The sequence below is a fragment of the Chrysoperla carnea genome, chromosome 1, assembly GCF_905475395.1.
Source record: "Chrysoperla carnea chromosome 1, inChrCarn1.1, whole genome shotgun sequence".
Lineage (NCBI taxonomy): Eukaryota > Metazoa > Arthropoda > Insecta > Neuroptera > Chrysopidae > Chrysoperla > Chrysoperla carnea.
The window spans coordinates 75,156,509-75,178,885 of NC_058337.1; the positions used below are offsets into that span (position 1 = coordinate 75,156,509).

The window sequence follows — 22,377 nt, forward strand, 5'->3', positions numbered from 1 at the left end:
TAAGTGTTACTTAATTATAATAATCATACGCATATATCAACAATATGCATTGTTTTCATTCAACTATGATTGAAATAAATCAAAACTATTTGTTTGAAATTTTTTTTTTCTAAACGTGACATGAGATTTGAATTACAAAATTATGCGTTTAAATATTGTAGACTTGATAAATTATTCATATTGTTAACTATTTTTATACCACGTATATAAAATATATTAAGGTATACTAAGTTTACTCCCAAGTTTGAAACACTTAAAAATATTGATGCTATGAACCATATTTTGGTATAGGTGTTCATAAAATCACTTAATTAGTCCATTTCCGGTTGTCTGTCTGTCTGTCCGTCTGTCGTCTGTCGTCTGTCGAGTTCGTAAATGAGCAATATAGGTCAATTGGGTAGGACCCATCTTGTAAACCGTTAGAGATAGAACAAATGTTTAACTGTAAAAATGTTTCTTAGAAAAAAATAAACCACTTTTGTTTGACACATTTTTTTGTATGTTTGCCCGTGAAGCGCAAATTATGCGCTAATTGTATAGTATGTATTATATGGGTATATCAGTTATATGTGTGTGACATGTATGTATGTGTAATGTGACAGAGTAATCAACACTGTCTATACATGGTATTTCAACAATTAACTCAGTCAATTGTTTGTTTTCACTTGTTATAAAGTACAATGAGTTTTTACATTATTGAAGATATAGTAATAAATACCTTAAGGTATTTGGAACATCGGTTACAAATTTATAAGTGACTGTTACGAGGGAAATAAATCGTTAACTACCGATTAAATCAATATGACACGCAAAAGATATGGCTCTTTTTAGAATTGTGATCCCGGTACAGGAACACGTGATAATATCCAAATAACGAAAATTATCGAAGAGAGAAGTAATATCTTATACATTATTTCTCTAGTCTGTTTTTTCTATCCATATCCTTATTCCTTTATCAAATTCTATGATTTGTTCCTCGTTTTACAGCTTATTAAAACATATCGCCTAGGAAAAAACGAGCTAGAGAATTAATATTATAATTTATATCTGTAATAAAATCTCTATATATTATAAATGCGAAAGTAAGCATGTTTGTTTGTTTGTTTGTTTTTTACGCTTTCACGCTTAAACTAGCGAATGGTTTTAATGAAACTGCACAGCAATATAGCTAATATATCAGAATAACACATGAACTGACTGATGTTTATAAAATCATGTTAAAAATATAATAGTTGGAAATTGTCATTACTTGACTTAATGTTAATCATAAATCAAATGTCCAATGATTTTTTTTGTTTATCCTTATAATTATAAGGCAATCAGACTTTTTTCATCAGGCAATTTTTATTTCGAAAAAGGTAACGAAGCAAATCTTTAAATTATAAAGTTTTTTTTCAAAATTTTGACTGTTCGTTCTCAAAATCTACAAGTATTTGATGTAAAAAAGTATACAATACAATGGCATAATAAAAAAGAATTATGGTGGAAGAGCTGTGAAACTAATCATCTTTTCTTCCCATCGCTTCCACCATATTATAGCTGTTTAATCTTAAATTAAAAATTTAATTTTTAATTAGTTTCTAAAAAGGAATAAAAAATCGTTATATATTCTTCATGCATTTTTTAATTTTTTTACCTGGCTCTGGCAGGTATTGAGTACCCCACGTTTTTTAACATTATTTAAATTTTAAATCATAATTATAATTATATAATAAGAGTAGGAATGTCTCATTAAATGGAAAATGGACAATATATAAAAGTAAAGGATGTGGCATAAACCCTTTGAATATTTTTAAAACTTTCTGTATTTTTAATAAAAGCGATTCATTATTATTGCAAGTCTCCGTCCAGTTTATTAAGTGCGTTGAAGAAACTTTATCGCGATTAACATTGTATTTACATATTTTATATCATTTGATTGGCTAGTAAGGTATTTTCAAGAAAAAATGTCTCCAATATTAATTGTTCACTAAAGCGATTTTATTTTAATTTTCAGATTTTCCACTCCTGGCAAATAAAAACTAAAATGTTTCACATAAGATAGCAGCTTTAACAATAACCTACTTAAATTTCCTCAAAATGACTCAAACAAATGAAGCACTGAACGAAGGTGTACAAACAACAAACACGACTTCAACTACAAATCAACAACAAACTAATCATGCACAAGTATCTCCACAAAAACGTGAACCCAAACGACGTCCGCCACCTGTACGTCCAACGGCTCGTCGAAAATTAAGTCTTCATCAACCTATGGTAACACAACAAGCTGGTGAATTCGCTATACCAAGTACAACACGACGACGTTTTAGTAATGTGAGTGATGCTGTCCAAAGAAAATTATCCAATTGGCGCAATCCTAGTTTACCAACGGAAGAGATTGTGACTCAAGGCAAGTCATTATGTGGTCAATACATACGTTCTCGGTTAAAACGTTCTGGATTCTTTAATAAAAAATTAACATTAACACGTTTACGATCTGTGATTGGTACAACAACTGGTGCCACTGTGCGTGAAGTGATACCACGATTAGTAGCTGTGGGTGTTGAATTAGAACGCATGCATCCAAAAGTGTTTGTGAATGTTGCCCGTCAAGCGGGTCGTGCTATTTTAGTGAATGATAAAACTGTGCATTTGTTATATGTTTCTATTGCAAGTCAAATTATGAAAAGTGGTGATATGACTTGGGGTAAAGTTGTGGCAATTTTTTGTGTGGCCGGTGGTTTAGCTGTGGATTGTGTAAAACAAGGACGACCTGAATATTTAACAAAAATTGTTGACGGTGTTGAAGAAATTTTAGAAAATGAATTGGCTCATTGGGTAGCTCAGAATGGAGGATGGGTAATTTACTTTTATAATTTTATTTCTAAACTTATTATTTCCAAACGGGTTGAATCAAAAGTTTTCACAAAAGAAGAGTTTTTAAAAAAATGTTTCAAAAAAAAATCTATTTGGTAGGTTTATTCGTATCATGGAGGGGAGGGCCTTGATTTTTGATTTGGTTTTCTCTAGGAAAAAAATTAAAAATTATTATTTTGCTCTCCCTTGAGAAGAATTGGAAGGTCCTGGGCAGATCAAGTTCAAAATTTGTGGATTATCTCTTTTTAACTTCCCACAATAGGAAGTTATTGTAATAGGTCCTATTTTCGAAATCGAAATTTTCAACATCTTTACGTTCCATGGCTACGAAAATGCATTAACACTAATTTCGAGAAGAAGTATGCGTGTGTGTGTGTGTGAACGTACGCCCGTAGACATTTTTTTCGTCGTCGATATCGCACGAACAAAAAATGATATCAACTTCGTTGGGGTGTCGATCAATGCGTATTAAAGGCAATATGATCCGAAAAGAATTTCATTACATTCGATCGAGCCGTTTCGAGTCGGGCGAGCTTTTCTTAAATTTTATCGCGATCGATATCGCGCCGATTAGGTGCCTATCAAAGCGTAGTAACGGTAATATGATGGGTCGGTCCAATGCGTGAAGAAGGTAAACTGATTTAACTGACAACGATTTTACCACCCGCTTGTCAACTTGAGTAAAAAAGTGAAAAACAATTGACTGAGTTAATTGTTGAAATACCATATATAGAAAGCGTTGATGACGAAATCGTTTGTTTTTTGACGTAACTTAAGTAAAGAAAGATATGCACTCTTAAATAGCAGGAGATCTGAGACATTCTTTACTTGGTTCCATGGTGTGTATATGTTTATTTACGGCGAAGGCGGAAAGCGGAAACTTTGTTTTGCACAGCTGGCCGATAATTGACACTTTCTGCACGGAGGTCAGAAAATATATTTTTTTTATTTGCCTACCCGATTACTTGACTATATACGATCATGCAAATTTTTTTTGTTTGTTTTCGAACTACGTACAGACACATAAAACTTACGACATTTCTATTAAAAAAAACTTTTTGTCTAACAACTCAATTTCTCCATTTTTTCGTTAATTTCCTAATTTAAAATGCCTAGTTTGAGAAATGTGAGAAATTTTGATGTATTTTTATTATAATATAGCAATAATAAAACTAAACTCATTACTCACTATTTAAACCATTTCTCAAAAAAATTGTGCTAAATCTTAATTTACTTAAGAACCCATAGAGCTTGTATTTACTTTCAGTATTATATTTTTAAAATTACAACGTCGTTTGAATTGATTGTTTATTTTTTTTCTGATTTCAGGGTGGATTAAATGTACATTTTCGTTCACCAGAACCAGGATTTACAATAATGGAATGCTTAGGAATGGTAGCTGTGTTTCTAACTAGTGTATTAGTTTTGGCATTTATTTTAAAATGGTGGGGAAATACAGCATTTTAATATTATTCTGTAATTATTGTGATTATATTTTTATTATTATTTTTATAAAAATTCAAATAAATTTTATTTTATTCTTAAATTTTGTTATTTACTTGCAAGACCAGCCCAGCTTCGCTGGCCAATTTTTACTTATATGCGGTGTTTAAGAATTGCACGGCATTTTAAGAATCTGATTTTTTTTAAGATAAAAATACCCATAAATATTTGGCTCAAAATAATTTATTACCGAGATCTGATTCCTAAGCTCCTCTTGAGGTTCAATAAACGTAGAATAAGCCATAGATTTCATCCAGCCACACACCAAATAACGATCAATTGTGGATTATGGTGGCCGTTTAACAGCTCAAGAGACAAAAGTGTTTAACTTTTTGTTTATTTTATGTTCGAGAATACATACCTAGAATAGTATCGTGCAATTCTAAAACCTGTATTTTTTTATACTTTTCCTCCCCTTTTAGCCCTTCTAAAATATTTACATAAATACAGCCAATCATTCTGGGCCTGGGATATACAGACTTTGTATTTCGTAATATAGTGATCAGTGCTGTTCATAGATTCTCAATCTTGTTAAATATAGATCAGTACAGGTTATTTTTATAAGAACTCTACCGCCACAGTTTTAAAAGGCCACCTCTTAAAAAGATATTGAACTAACAATGTTTATTTTATTTATTAAATCTGCTAACTACCTACCATCTATTAGAGAAAATTAAAATAAAGAAATCATTTAACTCACTCACTCACATTTCTATTCAATAACAATGCAACATCATTTTAATTGTAATTGATTAGTCCTCTTTTAGTCCTGATTTGCCACTGTATTTCATCGTTTGGTAATTTGCGGCTTTCCTGTTTTTTTCACTATTTTAAAATTTTTCTTTATGTAGTTCAGATTCTCATTTATTGGTAGTAGTAACGGTGTGTTAAATAGCTTATGGTAAAAGAGTTTTATAAATTCAACGTTCTTCACAGAGATGGCTATATAACTTAAAATATGAAATTACGGTTACTTTATTTTAGTCAAAGAGAATCAAAGAGATAATACATATTATCTCTATGAAGAGAATCCAAAAAGAGCAGCACCCTAAAATAATTACAATTTATGTTTTCGTTTCGAGTTTAAATGCGCTTTCTTAATCCCTCTGAGTTTTAAGCTCAAATGGTGATTCTTTTAAATAAGAAATCAAAATTTCATAATTTTAATTAGCCAAACCTCATAGTATTGAAGTACGATTAAAAAGGATAGAAGGAAAGGAAGGAAGGGAAAATAGAAATTTCAATTCAATATCCAACAAGAACAGGAGATTGGAACTTTAGAAACCATAGTAATTTAAAACAGTATTGTCAATTATTGTCTATATATATATAGAGGCTCACAGGGTGGCGGTAAGGCTGATTTGTAATTTGATATTAATAAGTATATTTGGACACATTACAACATAAAATCAAGGGTAAAAATTTTATATAGGGCTCGCTGAAAAATAATTGATTCTTGAAGAGGCGGGTAGACGAAATAAGTTTGAGAACCTCTGATCTACATGAATTCATTTAAAAAAAAATAAAATTCTAGAATACTTCCATGCCATTCTACGCAAAAATTACATGGGTTACAATCTTCCACTCTTGTGCGTGAGCCTATTACTTTTCATTATGAGCTTTTCAGGCAGAATGAGCTTTATCGTTTCCATCTATCTTAGAAAAACTAAACTAATAATAAAATTTGTAAATGTAAAAGCAATTAAATTATGATTTATTAACTTTTTTTTACAAAATGCTTAAAGAATTCACTTGAATAGAATAGAATAATAAAAAAATTATCAATATAAGGGTACCATAACAACCGGAACATAAACAAACCTAATGGTGAACACTAGCTTACATCAGTCCCAATTATTCATTCATGTCAATTTTTATCAGTATTTCCATATGCTTTGAAAAAATTTAAGTTATTGATTGATAGCGAGTCAAACTCGTAGAAAATTCGATAAAATAGGTTAAATAGAGTATCCTGTAAAAAACTACACAAACTTTTTAAAACATTTTATTTGAACAATTTTAATAGTCAATTGAATTGTTACTTTTTTAAAACTTAGATAAAAAAATACAAATCGACAAATTATAAAAATATTTTTGCATGTTCTCCAAATTCATGGCAAGCTGAAGCAAAAAGTTTCCTAGGTGATCTAGGTGAAAATGGCCGATTTTTGGTGTCGTGTTTTTTGTAGCAATTTTTTTGATAACATGCGAGATATGTTCTTCTCGCATGTTATCAAAAAAAATTGCTACAAAAAACACGACACCAAAAATTTTGAACGCGCACCTATAGTACATTTGATAAACCGGCTGAGTTTTTACTGGTCACAAACCAATACAGTCTTGGGGCATTATTTTTCTTTATACCTTCACTTCTAATTCGATAAGTCATAGATCTATTTTGACGACAGTTTTATTAAATAGGAATTTTTATCTTTAAAGAATAGCTAATCCCAATTAGATGGATGGCGCTCATTTGGATTATTGTCGGGCTACTCTTTTGGAGATGAATGGTACTATTATATGGATCATTTGTAGACTATTGTATCTTTCCATTTTTCGTTGATTTATCTCTAAATAAAATCTATTTGTTCGTTAGTCGTAGCTAAGTCTTTAGGTTCAGGAACGCCACACACGTCTGACCGTCCCTGGGAATTGAATTTACGAGTTTCATTCTGAGCCTAAATCCATTTCATCCAACAGAATATAATATTGTTTGTGTGTTCTATTAAAAATCTGTGTTTCATCATTGTGTTAATTTATGAGAATACTGATTGTTTTTAGTTCTATAACGCAAATATTATTTTAAAATAGATACAAAGATAAATAATTATTTGAAATCAAGTTACCTTGAATCAGTGAATGAGACAATAAACAATGAATAAATATGGTATAATCATGGTTCAGTAATCTTTATATCGATTATTATTAATGTTAAAAAATTAGATCATTAGAGATGAATAGATTTTATATAGGTATCTACATAATATACCTAAGTATCGAATATCAATGTATTCTATAATAAGCAATGTATTTTATCATAATAATTTAAAAAATTCTTGCGTGTGACAGATAGATGCGGGTAAAATCAATAATTTATACCTACGAGTTACATAGAAATTAAGTTTTAGGTACCTACGATTTGTATATTTAAATGCTCTTTTATACTTAGTAACCGACTTCAAAAAGGGAAGTTTCTATTGATTTCCATTACAAATGTGGTCATTGATTTTGTTTTGATTGAAATATATTAAATGCGGATTGTATCAGTGTCCTAACTAGGTAGCCTTAGTTATTGTATTTATTAAACAAAATCTTTTAGACAGTTATACAAAATTCTCAAATAAACAAAATATACTTATTTAAAAGTAACTAAAACAACGCATATTAATAAAGAGCACATTTCAGAAATATATAGGGTGAGGCATCTTTAAGTTCGCCTTTTTTAAGTATACTAAATACAAATGGAGCAGATAATCCCAACTATTGGTAGGTACCCGCTTTATATTCAAGGGTAAGCCTTCTTATTAAGAATGGAATAATATTTCATTTAAAAAATTGCCTCGACTGGATACGCACTAGCTCTTTCAACCAACTTTAATGGTTTAAGGCTCTGATAAATATAAGCTTCTTTTAATCACTTTCATTGCATGTTTCAAAGTGCTAATTATCTATGGATGATTAGTAGAAAATTTGGGTATTAAGTGTACGATTTAGAAAACGATGTAAAATTCAATCAATTTTTCAAAATTATGTTTTTACCACCTTAAACAACATAAAAAAACCATTGGTAAGTCCTGAAGAAAGTACCAAATTATGTTTTCAGGTAAAAATTGTGATTGAAGCAAATTTTATTAGAAATCAGTAGATCTAAAAACGTCTACGGGTTGACGGGCTTCATTTCATTTGGATCTCCCGGATCATTATTCATACTGAATTTCTGTCTATTGAAAGATTTGCTCAGAGCAATTCTTAAAAGAATTTAGCTTAGTAGAAATTATTTGCTATTCGGCGAACGTATTTTGTATATTACGTTTATAGTCGAATCGAAGACTAGAATTATAGTAGACAATTTCAAGATCGATAGTTCCAGTTCAATGAGTATGATTATACGGCGTACGATCGAATAAAATCTTCCTTCATCTTACATTTCTCTCAAATAACGGAAAGATAGATTTGTGGTTGCCCATTAATTGTAGCTATATCATCGGCTTGGGAGTTTTGCTAAGAACTAGTAAAAGGTTAATGTCCTGGATTACAAGGAAGGTTTATATTTTATTGCCCATGGTAGTGATGGGCTTAAAAGTAATCCTAAAAACAAAAAAATCTAGAAAATGATATTTTCGAAAACATTCGAAATAAATGGAGGCCAAAATAATTGTGTTGGTTTTTTAAAAGCCCCGACATTCAACATTTTCTATATAGGGTATTCCATCAATTAACTCAGTCAATTGTTTGTTTTCACTTGTAATTATATATATATATTTTTAATCGGCTATCTCAATGCTCTTATGCAATCTTTATTACATTACAGCGGTAGAACTTGCATAGTTTAATAACTAAATATCAAAATCATTAAAGGGCAATTTAAAATAAAATAAAATTGGGCTAGATTTAAAAAGTATATTATATGAAGGCCAAATCGTAAAAATTTTATACATATATTTATTCATTTTATCTTTGTCTAGTACATTTCATTGTTTTATAACAAAATTAATATTTAATTTTAATCAATATCCATTTTGATGTTACCCGTTCATAATATGAAATGTTTTGTTTCAATTATAAAGCTCCTTAAACGCTTTACATAAAATACTAGCAATAATATTTTATCCATGTTCTAAATTTTTGTGCTCTTCTATGTTCTCTTGAGAATTACACAAAAAACTTTTTGTAATTTGTAAAATAAATACAAACTGGCCAAGTGCCAGTTGAATTCTCGTATATAAATCATTGGATTACCTTTTATGTTGTATGCTTTTCTAAGCTTATTCAAGTTTTTCTGTGCTAACTAAAAAAAACAAACCTTTTCCTTTTTCCGAAAATTCAAAGACATAGATTTTAAGCCATTAGAGCGTAAATGGTCAATTAAATAAGAAATATATATTTTTGGATTGGAATTGACATGTCACATGATTTGCTTAACCCGTCTGCACTCGTGTTATAAGCATTTTGCTCACGCTCGATTTAAAATATAAATAACTTTTATTTTTCAATATGTTTCAAAAGTTTCAAATATGGGCTTAAAATTTTTTCTATCTTCATATAATTTTATCAATTTCCGAATTATAAATTTTGCAGATTTTTTCAATTTATCTACAGTTTTTTTAAATATATTTTTTTAAGTCCTTCAGAAATTGTTACTTTCGTAAGTTGGAAATAAGTCGTACTCAGTAAATTAAAAAACTTGTGATAGAAATATGGTGAAATTAGTTAAAATGAATTTAATTATTTAGATTATTTCTCTGCTTTAATATTTGCACTCTCAAACATCATTCAATAATCACGTAATTAAAGTATTTTTAATTAGACAGTGCATTAAAAAATAAATTTGTATAAAATTATGTAGAGGCTATGATTAACAAAGTCAAAGAATATCTAAAGAGAGAAATATTTGACTCACTTATGTAATGAGTGAGTAAATTTCTCATCACGCGATAAAAGATTACCGAACGGTTGACTCAAGTGCTGACGAGTTAAAAAAATGTTTTTTGTAGGTATCGCTCATAATTAACACTCCAACTCAGAGCTCGTTTTTTGCTTAGGTTTTCCTGAAAACTGCATATGGGAAAGATCAAGAAATATTTCGTATCACATAAAAATTACTAAAATATGTTTGTATTCTTCATACATAGCTTTTACATTTGATATGTCACATAATACCCTTCTAATATTTCTAGAAGGATTATAATAAAGCATTTTTGACATACCTCTGTCATTAATATTCCAGTTGCGTGGTATAACTATTTTGTAACAGAACACGACGATATGTAGATAACATTTTTTCATATCGACTTATATAATTCGTTGAATAATATTCGTTATAAAGCAAAATAGTTCAAGGGCGCAAATTTTTATATAATTATCCTTTTATCCCCTCTTCTGGATCCGTCACTGTTTTCATTATTTTATTATGACATCTATTACCATGCCTCTACTCTAAGCAACAGAACGACAGACAACTTGAAGTATTTGTATTGTACACGGAAATAAATTTAATTTTTTATTTACATGTAATAATATGTTTGAAATGAAAATAGGGAGGTTACCACGTCACCATTTTCATACTCTTTTATTCTTTTCCGTTTCACTGTTAGTGAAATTTTTAACACATAGTATTTTGCATAATTTATTTTAATGGTAAAGAGTTTATTGCTCTCTGTATAAGAAAGTTTAACGTTTGTCGTAAATCAAATCTTCTGCCAGGAAAAACGGACTATAAAAATTGTTATATGTTTTTCAGATGACCTAATTTTAGTTTTGTTAACTGATCGTGTAAATCTACAATGACAGTTATTTTTCGAAGCACTGATGGATTTTTCTGCATCGTAAAAGCGTTGCATTATTAAATTTCGATTATAAATTTCAACAAGTAGAATTATAAACGTTAGAAATTAATTTGGGGTGATTTTATTTTCATTTTGGGAGCTGGTGGCAGTGAGATAACTTTTAGCGCAGATTTTATAGTTTTTGGGTCATTGTATACTATAGAGTAATCCAAGGTTCTCAGCTTTTTAGGTATACCATATATCATGAGAATGATATAAAAAACTCAAGATATTTTGCCAGATATAAGTTAAACACCCAATTTTGCAGTATTATTGCTTATTTTTTGAATTTTTACCCACACCACCACTTTGCTTGTGGTATCTTTGGATAGGTCTTTAAAAACAAGATCTTGCAACGTTTGTTTGTTCCACAGGAAATACTGGATGATTTCACGGTATATTTTTTATCTTACGAAAGATTGGAATATGCTGACTCCAATACATGTGCGACACCTGTAATTATAGGATTGCGTGCTATTTTTTTTTTTTTTTTTGACACAAAGATGGCCAGAACACATAAGTAAAGTACACGATTTTTTGCATGAAAGCGTACCAGTTAATAACAACATTGCAAAAAGAAAATTCATTTTGTCCCCGACTTAAAAAAAAAAAGAAAAAAAGATCGACGTTGGAACAATGCTATTATTTGGTTTAAAAGTTAGTTTAATCAAGATGATTCTTAGTAATGCTTTAAATATGGGTAGAAGAAGGCAGGTCAAAGCATAAACCATATAACATTTACCCCTGGATCAGAAAAACATTAATTAGTTTTGACCTGTATGTTTTTATGGCGATATACCTTTTTTAATCGCGATGTGGTTATAGGTTTTCTGTCCTACGCTGGAATCTTAGGTTGCAATGAAATTTGTGACTTTTCTAGTGTTTGAAAACAGTGTAATATCTACAAAAAGAGAAATAAGGGTGGCTAGAAAGACACTCCTTAAAGGTACATCTTGGATACAAACTTAACCTATATATCGATTTTCAATCCTCTAGCTCAAATTTCGGAAGCTGTACCTATAGAAGTTCAAAGCTTTGAATGAATTTCATAACCATTTGCTGAAACTTGCTTTTTAGTTCTAGAAAATCGATTTAAATTTTAAATAATAATACATTTTGGTTTAAATATTTGCTTTTTAATTACTTGTATCTTTTATTCTTCGCTTTTGTCGGGTAAAACTGAAAACTAATATAATAAATTTGTTTCGTTTTTTCTAAGATGGGAAATGTATTGCATGATAAATTCGGGATCTTTTATCCCCGATAAAAATGCTAAACTGAATCAAAATGGATTAATTGCATCATGATTTTTATACTCTAGAAAAATTTGGAGGAATTTGGTGGGTTTTCATAATTAAAGCGAGTAGCGTCCAGATCAGAGTCCCGACTCATTTCTCAGGTTAGAGATTTGTCTATGTATTTGTCACAATCTGGGTTAAAATATTTTCGCAGTAATATAAACAATGTATTTTATAATCATGTAATACAATCTGCCTAGATTTATAAATATTTGTTGCTCACTACTGCATTGTAATTTATTACGTTTTATTTCCATACAAATTTTATAAGGAAATTGGGAGTGTTACAACTTTACTATTTTTTTAAACATATTTTCACTACGAAAATTAGCATTTTAATGCAAATTGTTAAGTAATCATTGTTTACATTAAAAAAATATGTTTAAAAATTAAGGCAACAATCTAAATTGTTCGGAGATCCTTAAACTAGAAACTTTTTTATTGTTTTTAATTAATTAGGATGAATTTGTATTGGAGAATTAACTACGTAGCAAGAGTAGCAATTGCAAACCCGCCCACTTCCGCCTAAGCGTGATTTTTTGAATGAACATAACGTAACGTAAAACGTAAAAATATTTGTTTGCAGCAATTGTTTTGATGTCGCAGCTGCTGCAATTAACTATTATTTTTGATACCAAATGCAAAAAGAGCAACGCTTAAAATACAGGGAATTCCTTAACATTGCCATCGACAAACAACTCGCCAATTAGAATAAAGTTCTATTATAGCTACCATAACAGGTTAAAGCGTAACCAATTCCGTTCGCGGTAATATTAAGGTAGCGGGTTCGATTCCCGGCGGCACAACAAAATTAATTTAATTAATGGTTGTGACGGGCTTATGTAGTGCATGGTATATGTACGAAGGAGATGTACTTATTCTCTAAAAATAATTGAGAAGCTGATAAATGAAATTATCAGCGGAAAAGTTGGAAGAACACATATGTGTACGGTATCACAATGGGCTCTATAGCCTAAGTGTGTCCTTACCTAACCTGGCTACCAACAATAAGAAAATGATGGATATTTGTAAGTGTTAATCTTATTGTGTAGTTTTCAAACGATTTATCGTTCCTCAATGAGAAAAATCTCCTGATATCATCATTTGACTTCTATAGCTGCTTTACATTCAACACGTAGTAATTTGAAACTTGGAGGAAACATTGTTTTTTTCTGACGAAATCCCATATTTTCTTATCCATGTAAACGTGATTATTTTGGATTATTACCCTTTTGGAAAGAATTTGTGTTTCGAAAAAAACATTTTTTTTCGATTTCATACTTAATGTTGATGGGTATGTAATGCAAATAGTAATGACCTTCCAGCATAAATGTTCAGGAAACCCAATTTAATTCCAGAATTTTGAAGAATTTATTGAATTGCTGACAACAGTGAAAAAAGAAAATCATGTAAGTTTTTGCTGAAAGTTCTACATAATGAAATTAGGGTTACATATATAAATGTAAAATAAAGTTTTGATTATTTTTTCTTATGGTGAGAAGGAACTAGAATTTTATTGTTCAAAATTCTTCATTTCTCCACTGTTTAGATAGGATATGTGAATTATTAATAAATCGATACATATTAATGTACATGATGTTTAAATTGTGCTTGGTGGTTAAGGGAAATTACTGTCATTAATAACAATACAACTCAACTAATACATATGTTATAAAGGTGATATTTACTTATTGCTTTTTATTTCAATTGTTACAATACAGTATTACAGCGATAGTCTTCCGGTTCAGAAGTTTATTAGTTGTAATAGAACATTTAAGTATTCTTTTAGCTTGTATAGGTAGCCAGTCTGTTGATTTGATTTTAAACTAATTGTCTTTAATAGTGGTGTTCAACAAAAGTGATTAAGTTCAATTGTTTAATAGCGAAAAAACACCTTGTTGGAAAAGGTAGGGTATTCTGGAAATTTTCTTAACAAATTTAATTTTTTTTTTGTTAAACTTTTAATCAAGGTTAAATGTTATTAATGTAAGTAAGCCATTGTTGAATGTATATATAGGGAAAATTTTTTTTTTGAATTTCCAGCTGTACATCCTCTACGAGAAGATTTGGGAATTTTTCGAACAAAATTTATTAATTTTTTACGAGACACATTTTGTAATTTATAAATTTTGTTCTTGCTCACAGTTTTCGAATACTGTGCTTTAACTTTCCAACAAACTGTGAGAAATAGGGCGAAACTTGCCTCACTTCTAACAAAGGAGTTGGTAAAAACTTAAAATTACAAATTTTTCAGGATTAAAATGGCATATATTATCAGTGGTTTTTTAAAATCAGTTTTAAGATCCAGTTTTAAGCAAAAACGTACTCTTGTCAGTTTTTCTCTAGGCGCCTTGTTTTCGTAATAAAATTTCTTGAAAAATTAAAAATACAATAATCGATTTTAAGAAAAATGTGTTATCTTTTTTCCATCTCTAAGCGAAAATTTTATCTTTTTCCCTCTTAATTAACGCAACTCCTGCACTTAGATATGCTTTATGAAACGATGAGCCTATTAACACGAAGAGTTTGGCAACGGGTGTGCACATATTTCAAAAAGTATTTCCTTGGCCCTTTTCTAGGCAAAATTTTAAAATAAAATTTAATTTTCTAGTAAAATAATTTTTCGGCCAATAATTACATCAAATACAGTTATCACAATTATAAATCAGACTACTTTTTTCTAGAATGTTGTAATTTACAAAGCGAAGTTTAATTTCATCAATTAGGTAGTCCCTTGGATATTTCAAAAACATATTTACAAAAAAAAAAAGTATTGTACCTACTTTATTAAAAAGTGGTAATTTTACAATCCACTTATTTAATTTGGGGAATATTAGCTAGGAAAAACGATTTTATTTTTCAAGAAGTAGTAAAAACAGTTAAAGACTGATTGTATTTGATATTTTTGTTTGTACTTGGTTCGTTAAAGCTATTGATCCTTGAAATTCACATAATGATTCAATTAAATTTATATAAAAACCATATGTAATTGTTATATTATAAATGTCTAATCAGTAATGAGTAATTTTTATAAGTACTTAACAAAACAATCAAGGTTCCCATAGAAACCCACAATTTTCAATTTATAAACACAGTTGTTTTTTTGTTTAATTTGATGAATTAAAGGAATTTTTTTAGTCATTTTCTCACTATAAAAATGAGTATGACTAATGCTTCGTCCTAGAAGTGGGTGTGAACATTATAGGTCCTTGAGAATTTATAATGCGGAATAATTAAGGAGACTCTAAAGAATTCAAGGAGGACAAATTTTAAAATGAAAATATTACAAAAACTTGCCGAATTATTAGAGATAGGTTTTTGATTACATTTATAGGGAAATAATCACACAAAAGTTCGAGGCTTTTTTTAAGCTTGACAAAAAGGAAGAGAGGTTGTCAACCGTTTGAAGCGTCAGTCTTTGTATCTGTCTGTGTAATCTATAAATCCGTAATCGAAAAACCAGTAGTGATAAGCAAAATTAGTTTCGGTTTTGCAAATTTTTCAAGACTAAGACTCAACTCTAAAAAACCAAAACTTGATTCTGCAAGACCAAGACATATTTTTGCCAAGACTAAGATGGTGACCAAGACTAAAACTAATAAAGTAAGACCAATACCAAGATTCAATCGTTAAGATCAATAACAAGACCAAGATAACTATGGTCTCGGTCTTGATCTTGGTTTCGCTTATCACTCGAAACCAGTTTCAGATTTTTATAGACGATGGTTTAATTGACGTGGTTCTAAGCTTTTGTTTCAGTTCTTTTTTTTAATAATAATTAATAGTTCGAGAATTTGAACAAAATGTAGAGGCATTGAAGAGAAAAAACTTTACTGTTTATAACCATTAATAACTCTTGACCTGATGTGATTATTGTTTTGAGTGAAAACACAACGATTTAGATATCTTGGGGGAAGTTAAAAAAAAGTACCTAGACAATTTTAAGTTTCACCATTTCGTCCCTAACCACCCCAACTTTCAAATTTCAATTGGCATCCCTACCTTGCTATACACCATTTGAAAGAACTTAAAATTCTCTAAACACCATTCTAAAAAAATGAAATTGATCAATTGGTTCTCAAAATAGACTACACGAAAGATAAAAGGTATCTAACCCTAATAATTCTTAACCTGATGTGATTATTGTTTTGAGTTTATTTTGAGGAAAGTTCAATAAATTGTACCAGAAAGGTGCCATTTTTGAACTTCCCTCTCGATATCTAAATCGTTGAGTTTTTACTCACATCAGGTCAAGAGTTAGTAATTAAGTGTGGATCTTTTGAAATCATCACAATGTAAATCAAACTTAAATGAAAAAGTAAAATTTCACAATTTTCGTCTGCTTTACGTTGAACGCTGTCCTCAGAAAAGGAGTCTGATATGTATAGAAATTTGCAATAATTGATCACAATTTTATACTTATACTAGCTGTGAACTACCTGCTTTGCTGGGCAACATCCCCACTTGCACCCCTCCCCCCACATTTCCTTGCGTGGGATAACAGTTTTGTAATGTACACGTCATGCTCTTTTATTTGATACCCCACTTAGGTATATTTGTAAATATTCGATAATTCCTTCCCACTTTCTCGCTACACCTTTCTACCCTCCGAAGGTTAAAAGTAGATAAAAACAATAGATCTTTGAAGCTGGTTGTATATCGTGTCAATATTTGAGCTTAATCGATGCACAACTTTTTTAGTTTTTGAAGCATATCCCTTTCAACCCCTATTTCAACCCCTTACTCTACTATAATATGGATGTATTATACATAAAAAAACTTCCTCTTGAATCAATCTATCTATTAAAAAAAACCGCATCAAAATCCGTTGCGTAGTTTCAAAGATTTAAGCGTACAAAGGGACATAGGGACATAGGGACATAGGGACAGAAAAAGCGACTTTGTTTTATACTATGTAGTGATGTTCGCTTTCCCAAAACGCAGATAATTTTTAAATGACTGAACAGATTTTTATTAGGAACAGCTCAGCCATCTTAATTAAGTCATTTAGACAATCGAGTTTGCTTGTAACAATTTTTTATTTATTTAGTGGTTTAAAATACCTTTGCTTACGCTCGTAAGAAATTAAATAAAATACAAAAAAATACTTACATGATCAAATATTTATTCCGTGATTTAGTTTTAAAAAAATTAAATAAAAATTATTCAAGTTTAATATGTTCGACGAAGAGGAACGATTGGATTGAATTCTATATCTTATTTAATATAATGTTACAATATTATTTGGCTCGCAGATCAGTGACCCAATTCACGTCTTTTAGCATAACACACATGTACTGTTTATTGCCTACAACTAGTCGAAAGGCGCGACAGTTATACCGCAATCTTCTATACGTATAGAAATACGCCACTGCGACGAAATTGTTTTGTATTTAAAAAAAACACTCCTTTAATTAAAAATAATTATATTTTTTAAATTAAAAATTAATAAAAATGTTTTGGGTTAGTGCAAATATTAAACACATTCATAAACGTAAGGAATTTTTTTAATCGGGAGTTAAATGTAATTGTTGTAGTTATTGTTGAATTTTTAATTTTATTATTTAAAATTTGCTAGCAATGTTGCGGCCACAATCAGCAATGACACGGCATGAATCTGATATGGTAAACCGTGCAAAACGGAGTATAAGTTCAACGACTGATCCATTGGAGAAATTACGATTGCTGAGTTTATCACGTGGGGCTAACGGCATTTTAGGAATCGGCAGGTTAGTTACTCTTTCTAGCATGCATTTTATTTTGAATTTCATGTATTTAGATTTTAGAAATATCTTATATTTTAAATTAATAAGAATCTTTTTATTTGATTTTTACGAATTTACTTTAGTTAAGACAATTTAATTATTCTTTCTTGCATGAATTTGAATTTGAATTTCTTAGATATTCGAAAATTTAATAAAAACTCATCATATAAAGAAAAAAAATTGAAAAATCAAATCTGATCAGGTTTATGAAAACTGTTAATTTTTAAGTCAATATCTGAACTCTAAAAAAAAGGTGTGTGCTTAAGCTTTGAACACTAAAAATATCAGCAATCTTCTGATTAACCTGGAACAAATAACTTCTGAAAAAAATATACTCAAGAATCGAGAAGTGGCAACACTCTATTTTGCATGTTAGTTCAAATTTATTGGGCATGTGTTTTGTATCATACTTAAACTAATTCCAAAAAATATTTATAATTATTGATATTTCGTAATTATAACGATAGAATCGTAAAACAAGATATGTAAAAGTCAGCCACAAATTTTTACTCTATTTCTGCACTAAACGCCGTGCTCAAGGAGCATAATAATGGCCTAAATGGCCAATATACATTTGAATACAGCATCTAAACACTGTATATGAAACCTGTATTCAAGTCATACCTACTTGATTCGGAGAGATAATTGTTTTTAATGTCTTTTGAGGCATGAATAATTTTGTAATCCTCTTATCTCATAATTTTTAGGCCTTTTTTAACTATGAAAAGATAAAGCTTAAATTGTCAAAACTATAAAGCGAATTTTTTCTTTCGGGTCAGATCTATATGTATCTCACTGTCAGAAAAAATGCCACAGTTAAAACATTCTAAGCGTACTCATCATATGTTATGTTATAATGGTAACACTTAGAATGTTTTAAACGAGCATTTTTTCTGACATTGAGTATATGTATAACGCATATAGATCTGACCAAACACCAGGCACTTGGAAAAAAATTTTTTTTAACTATACAAACTCTAAAAAAATCCCATAATCGTAAATACTTCTGTTGATATTACTTTTACAGAAAAATGATCAAAGAGTAAATTATTGTTTTATAGATTTTCCTAGTTATCAAAATTTCCAGTTTCATTAATATTTACAGGAAATTTTTAAGTTAAATAACGCCTCCAAATATTATGCACCATTTTGTCAGTCTCTTTAGCACATCTCGCAACGATTGGCGCAAATCAAATACGAGATCGTTCAAACCTTTCATTCACGAGAAATAGGGAACAAAAAAATGTCCCCATGCACACAAACTCACACACATGTGGATCCACAGACATCAATCTGAAAGTAGTTCTCTGACACTGTCCTAATTATGAAGCGTAAAGACATGTTGAAAATTTCTTTTTTTGGGAGATAAAAACAAATTCTATTTTACTAAAAATTTAACTGAAATAACATAAAACAAACATATGTATGGAATTTCTTCGAACGATAAAAACATTTCGAAAACCTACTTCTATTAGTGCTACTTTTACAATGCATAATTATTGTTGAAAGATTAAGGCGTATTTCATTGTTATTAGATTTTTTCGGCGTATGGATGATGATGGAAATAAACAATTAAACTTGGAGGAATTTAAAACAGGTATGGCGGATACTGGACTAGAACTATCTGATGATGAAGTGGATGAATTATTTAAACAATTTGATACCGATGGTAGTGGTAGTATTAATATGGACGAATTTCTAATTAAAATTAGGGTGAGTATTTATATGTTTTTTTTATTTTGTTTAAAAGTTTTCATAATAATCCATTTTGATTTCTAACATACAGCCTCCCATGTCCGAGTCACGAGAAAAAGTTGTTGAAATGGCATTTAATAAATTAGATAAAACTGGTGATGGTTTAATAACAATTGACGATTTACGTAATGTATACAGTGTTAAGTCAAATCCTAGATATATTAGTGGAGAGGAAACTGAAGAGCAAATTTTACAAAAATTTATTAATAATTTTGAGCAAGATGCCACTAAAGATGGACAGGTAAAACCAAAATGATTATTTTGAATTATAACTAAATAGTATAGGTATCAAATAAATTAGTCACACGCAGATAAAAATAAACACAAAAAATAAATAACGTCTTACCATCAGTAGGGACGGTAAAACTTTCGTAACCATCTAATAATGGACTTTAGTGCAGCAAAATAACGATTTAATTCATATGTGAAACAGAGAAAATTTAGGGCCACTTGTTTACTATAAAAACATTGTATAAGAACATGCAAATTTAGGGAGAGGTTCTTTTGAAATTTGTGACGAAAATATTGGTCTAATTAAATATAGGCAAATAGCTCCAAGTTTATAGGCAATTAACACTTTTTGATCGTTATAAATAAAAATACGAAATTAGAGCCTTGAACTGCTAGAGATTTTTAATGAAACCAGCCAAATTTCTTCAAATCGAGCGTGGATTGTGCTATTCTCAAAGTTATTTTTTCTGACTAGAAAAGTAGATGCTAGAAAAAAATCGCTGTTGGTGCATTCGGTTTAATTTGGCTACTTAGTTCTCGGTATCGCTCAATACAAGCAAACTGTATAACTACGTATAACTATGTAACTATGTAACTGTATAACTATGTAACTACGAAAATCAATGTCCAGTATAGCTTAAATTTTCTCTTAGAATAAAGTACCCATTGAGATTATATTGCACTTAAATTTTTTTTGTGTTTTCTAAAATAATTGATTGCTCAACGTTCATATTTTGGATATTTTCAATGATGAAAGTAACACAATAAAAATAGTTAATATTAGTGTGAATCCATTCTTGAAATGTGCGATTGCTTACCGGATCTGATGATTCGCGATTTCAGTATCGACATAGAAAACTTCATTTTCGCAACCTTTTAATTGCTTGCACAGGAACATCCCGCAATAGTAAAAGTCGGTGCGTACTTGTTTGTGAATCATAAACGAATTCAATATTTTTGGTGAGCCTTCTTGCGCGTTGGTATATTATATTATTAACTTTTTGTATGTTAACTGTTAAGTCACAAACATATTCTCAAATAAAAGTATAATTTTTAAATCCTGATTCATATACGTTTTCTGAAATAATGACGAATCTTTAAGTATATAGCACCGATAAAAAACTTTTGCGTGGAATTTTTCTTTTAAGTTCAAATTGTGTATTTTATTATATTAAAAATAGCTGGAGAAACTTGGGGCAGAATTTTTTGGCAAAGCCCAAGGGCAGCGCTTTGTGTAAGTCCATCCCTGGGAGTGAGGGAAGCTGTATCAGGATGTCTGATCACCAACATTTGAAACACTGAAAGAGCGTAATTGACAATATGATTGACAAACTCTGCGGAAGGTGAAGAATAGCTTGGTCTATTGTTATGCATCACATACAAATAATTTTGAAAAAATAATAGATTTATAGCGTTTTTGAAATATCACCTTCTCTACCCTAATCTGTTTTAGATTTTAACTAAATCGTAAGGTCATGCATATTTGGATGACTTATCTTTATCATATTGACAATTCGATTTTTATTATTGCGCCCTATTTGACATTTCTAACATTTTTATCTATAGTATCACGTATCGCCAAATTATGACAGTATAGGTCATTTGCTTAAAAGATTCTGTTCGGCGTACTTCTTTTAAACGAATACACGTGAGAGAACTAAAAATTATTATTTTGTCCGTAGCGTGTGACTAAAATAGCTGTGTGTATTAATTATTATTGAGCTTTTTGTAAAACTGGTTATTCGATTTTTCTTTCATTCTAGATTACAAAAGAAGAATTTATGAATTATTACAGTGGAATTAGTGCTTCTATTGATAACGATGCTTATTTTGATTTAATGATGCGTCATGCTTATAAATTATAAACTTTAATGGTATACCTATCCCTACCTACCTACTATCCTAATTTAATATTATTAAACAAGTGTGAATTATATTTATTAAAAAAAAAAAAAATACTATTTGCTAATAATGTTTTTATTAAACAAAAATTTAATTATTATTATTGTTGTTAAAATGTTAAAAATAAATGCATAACGTTTATTTAACTGTATAACCGACTATTTCACAATAAAAAAAAACTGTTATGATTTTAATAAAATCCATATTTATTTTCTTTTATTATGTTCGTTTATGTAATTACAACGTTTAAATGTTATAGACATTGCCTTAAAACCAAATGAAAGCCTTTTACACACACAAGATTATCTATCATATTACACTGTACGACACGATTTTGGTAACCAGAATAATATTTTTGTAAGTATATGTATGCATATGTGTGTTCTTTTGGGATGCTCTAGAGACCAAACGTGTGGGCCAATTTTGATGATTCTTACGTCAATCGATTTTTCTTACTTGCCATTGTGGCTAAAAGCATGAAAGTAATCTATTGAATATGTCGACAACCTGACGCCATAT

The 22,377-nt window shown here is 29.7% G+C and overlaps 2 protein-coding genes across 4 annotated transcripts in view; both read left to right on the forward strand.

Annotated features, from left to right (window-relative positions):
• The window catches only part of LOC123300116 (bcl-2-related ovarian killer protein-like), a 50,439-nt gene extending 46,107 nt beyond the window's left edge, over positions 1–4,332 (forward strand). Inside the window, exons 1-3 of one of the 2 annotated variants that reach the window (XM_044882612.1) lie at positions 1,886–1,925; positions 1,997–2,841; positions 4,189–4,332. In XM_044882612.1, coding sequence (XP_044738547.1) covers positions 2,080–2,841; positions 4,189–4,326 — 900 coding nt within the window. In that variant the 5' untranslated portion in view covers positions 1,886–1,925; positions 1,997–2,079 and the 3' untranslated portion in view covers positions 4,327–4,332. Of the gene's footprint in view, positions 1–1,885; positions 1,926–1,996; positions 2,842–4,188 lie in introns of those variants that run through there. The other variant, XM_044882604.1, reaches the window with a different exon arrangement.
• A 9,587-nt stretch (positions 4,333–13,919) lies between these two features.
• Positions 13,920–21,890, forward strand: LOC123292001 (calcyphosin-like protein). 2 transcript variants are annotated; one of them, XM_044872618.1, is made up of 5 exons: positions 13,920–14,112; positions 17,784–17,934; positions 19,506–19,683; positions 19,757–19,966; positions 21,720–21,887. In XM_044872618.1, the coding sequence occupies exons 2-5, from the start codon at positions 17,786–17,788 to the stop codon at positions 21,819–21,821; spliced, it is 639 nt and encodes a 212-aa protein (XP_044728553.1). In that variant the 5' UTR covers positions 13,920–14,112; positions 17,784–17,785; the 3' UTR covers positions 21,822–21,887. The 2 variants fall into 2 exon arrangements, with proteins under 2 accessions (XP_044728553.1, XP_044728470.1); XM_044872535.1 differs by lacking the exon at positions 13,920–14,112 and adding an exon at positions 17,615–17,699 and having other exon boundaries at positions 21,720–21,890.
• The last annotated feature ends 487 nt before the right edge of the window (positions 21,891–22,377 follow it).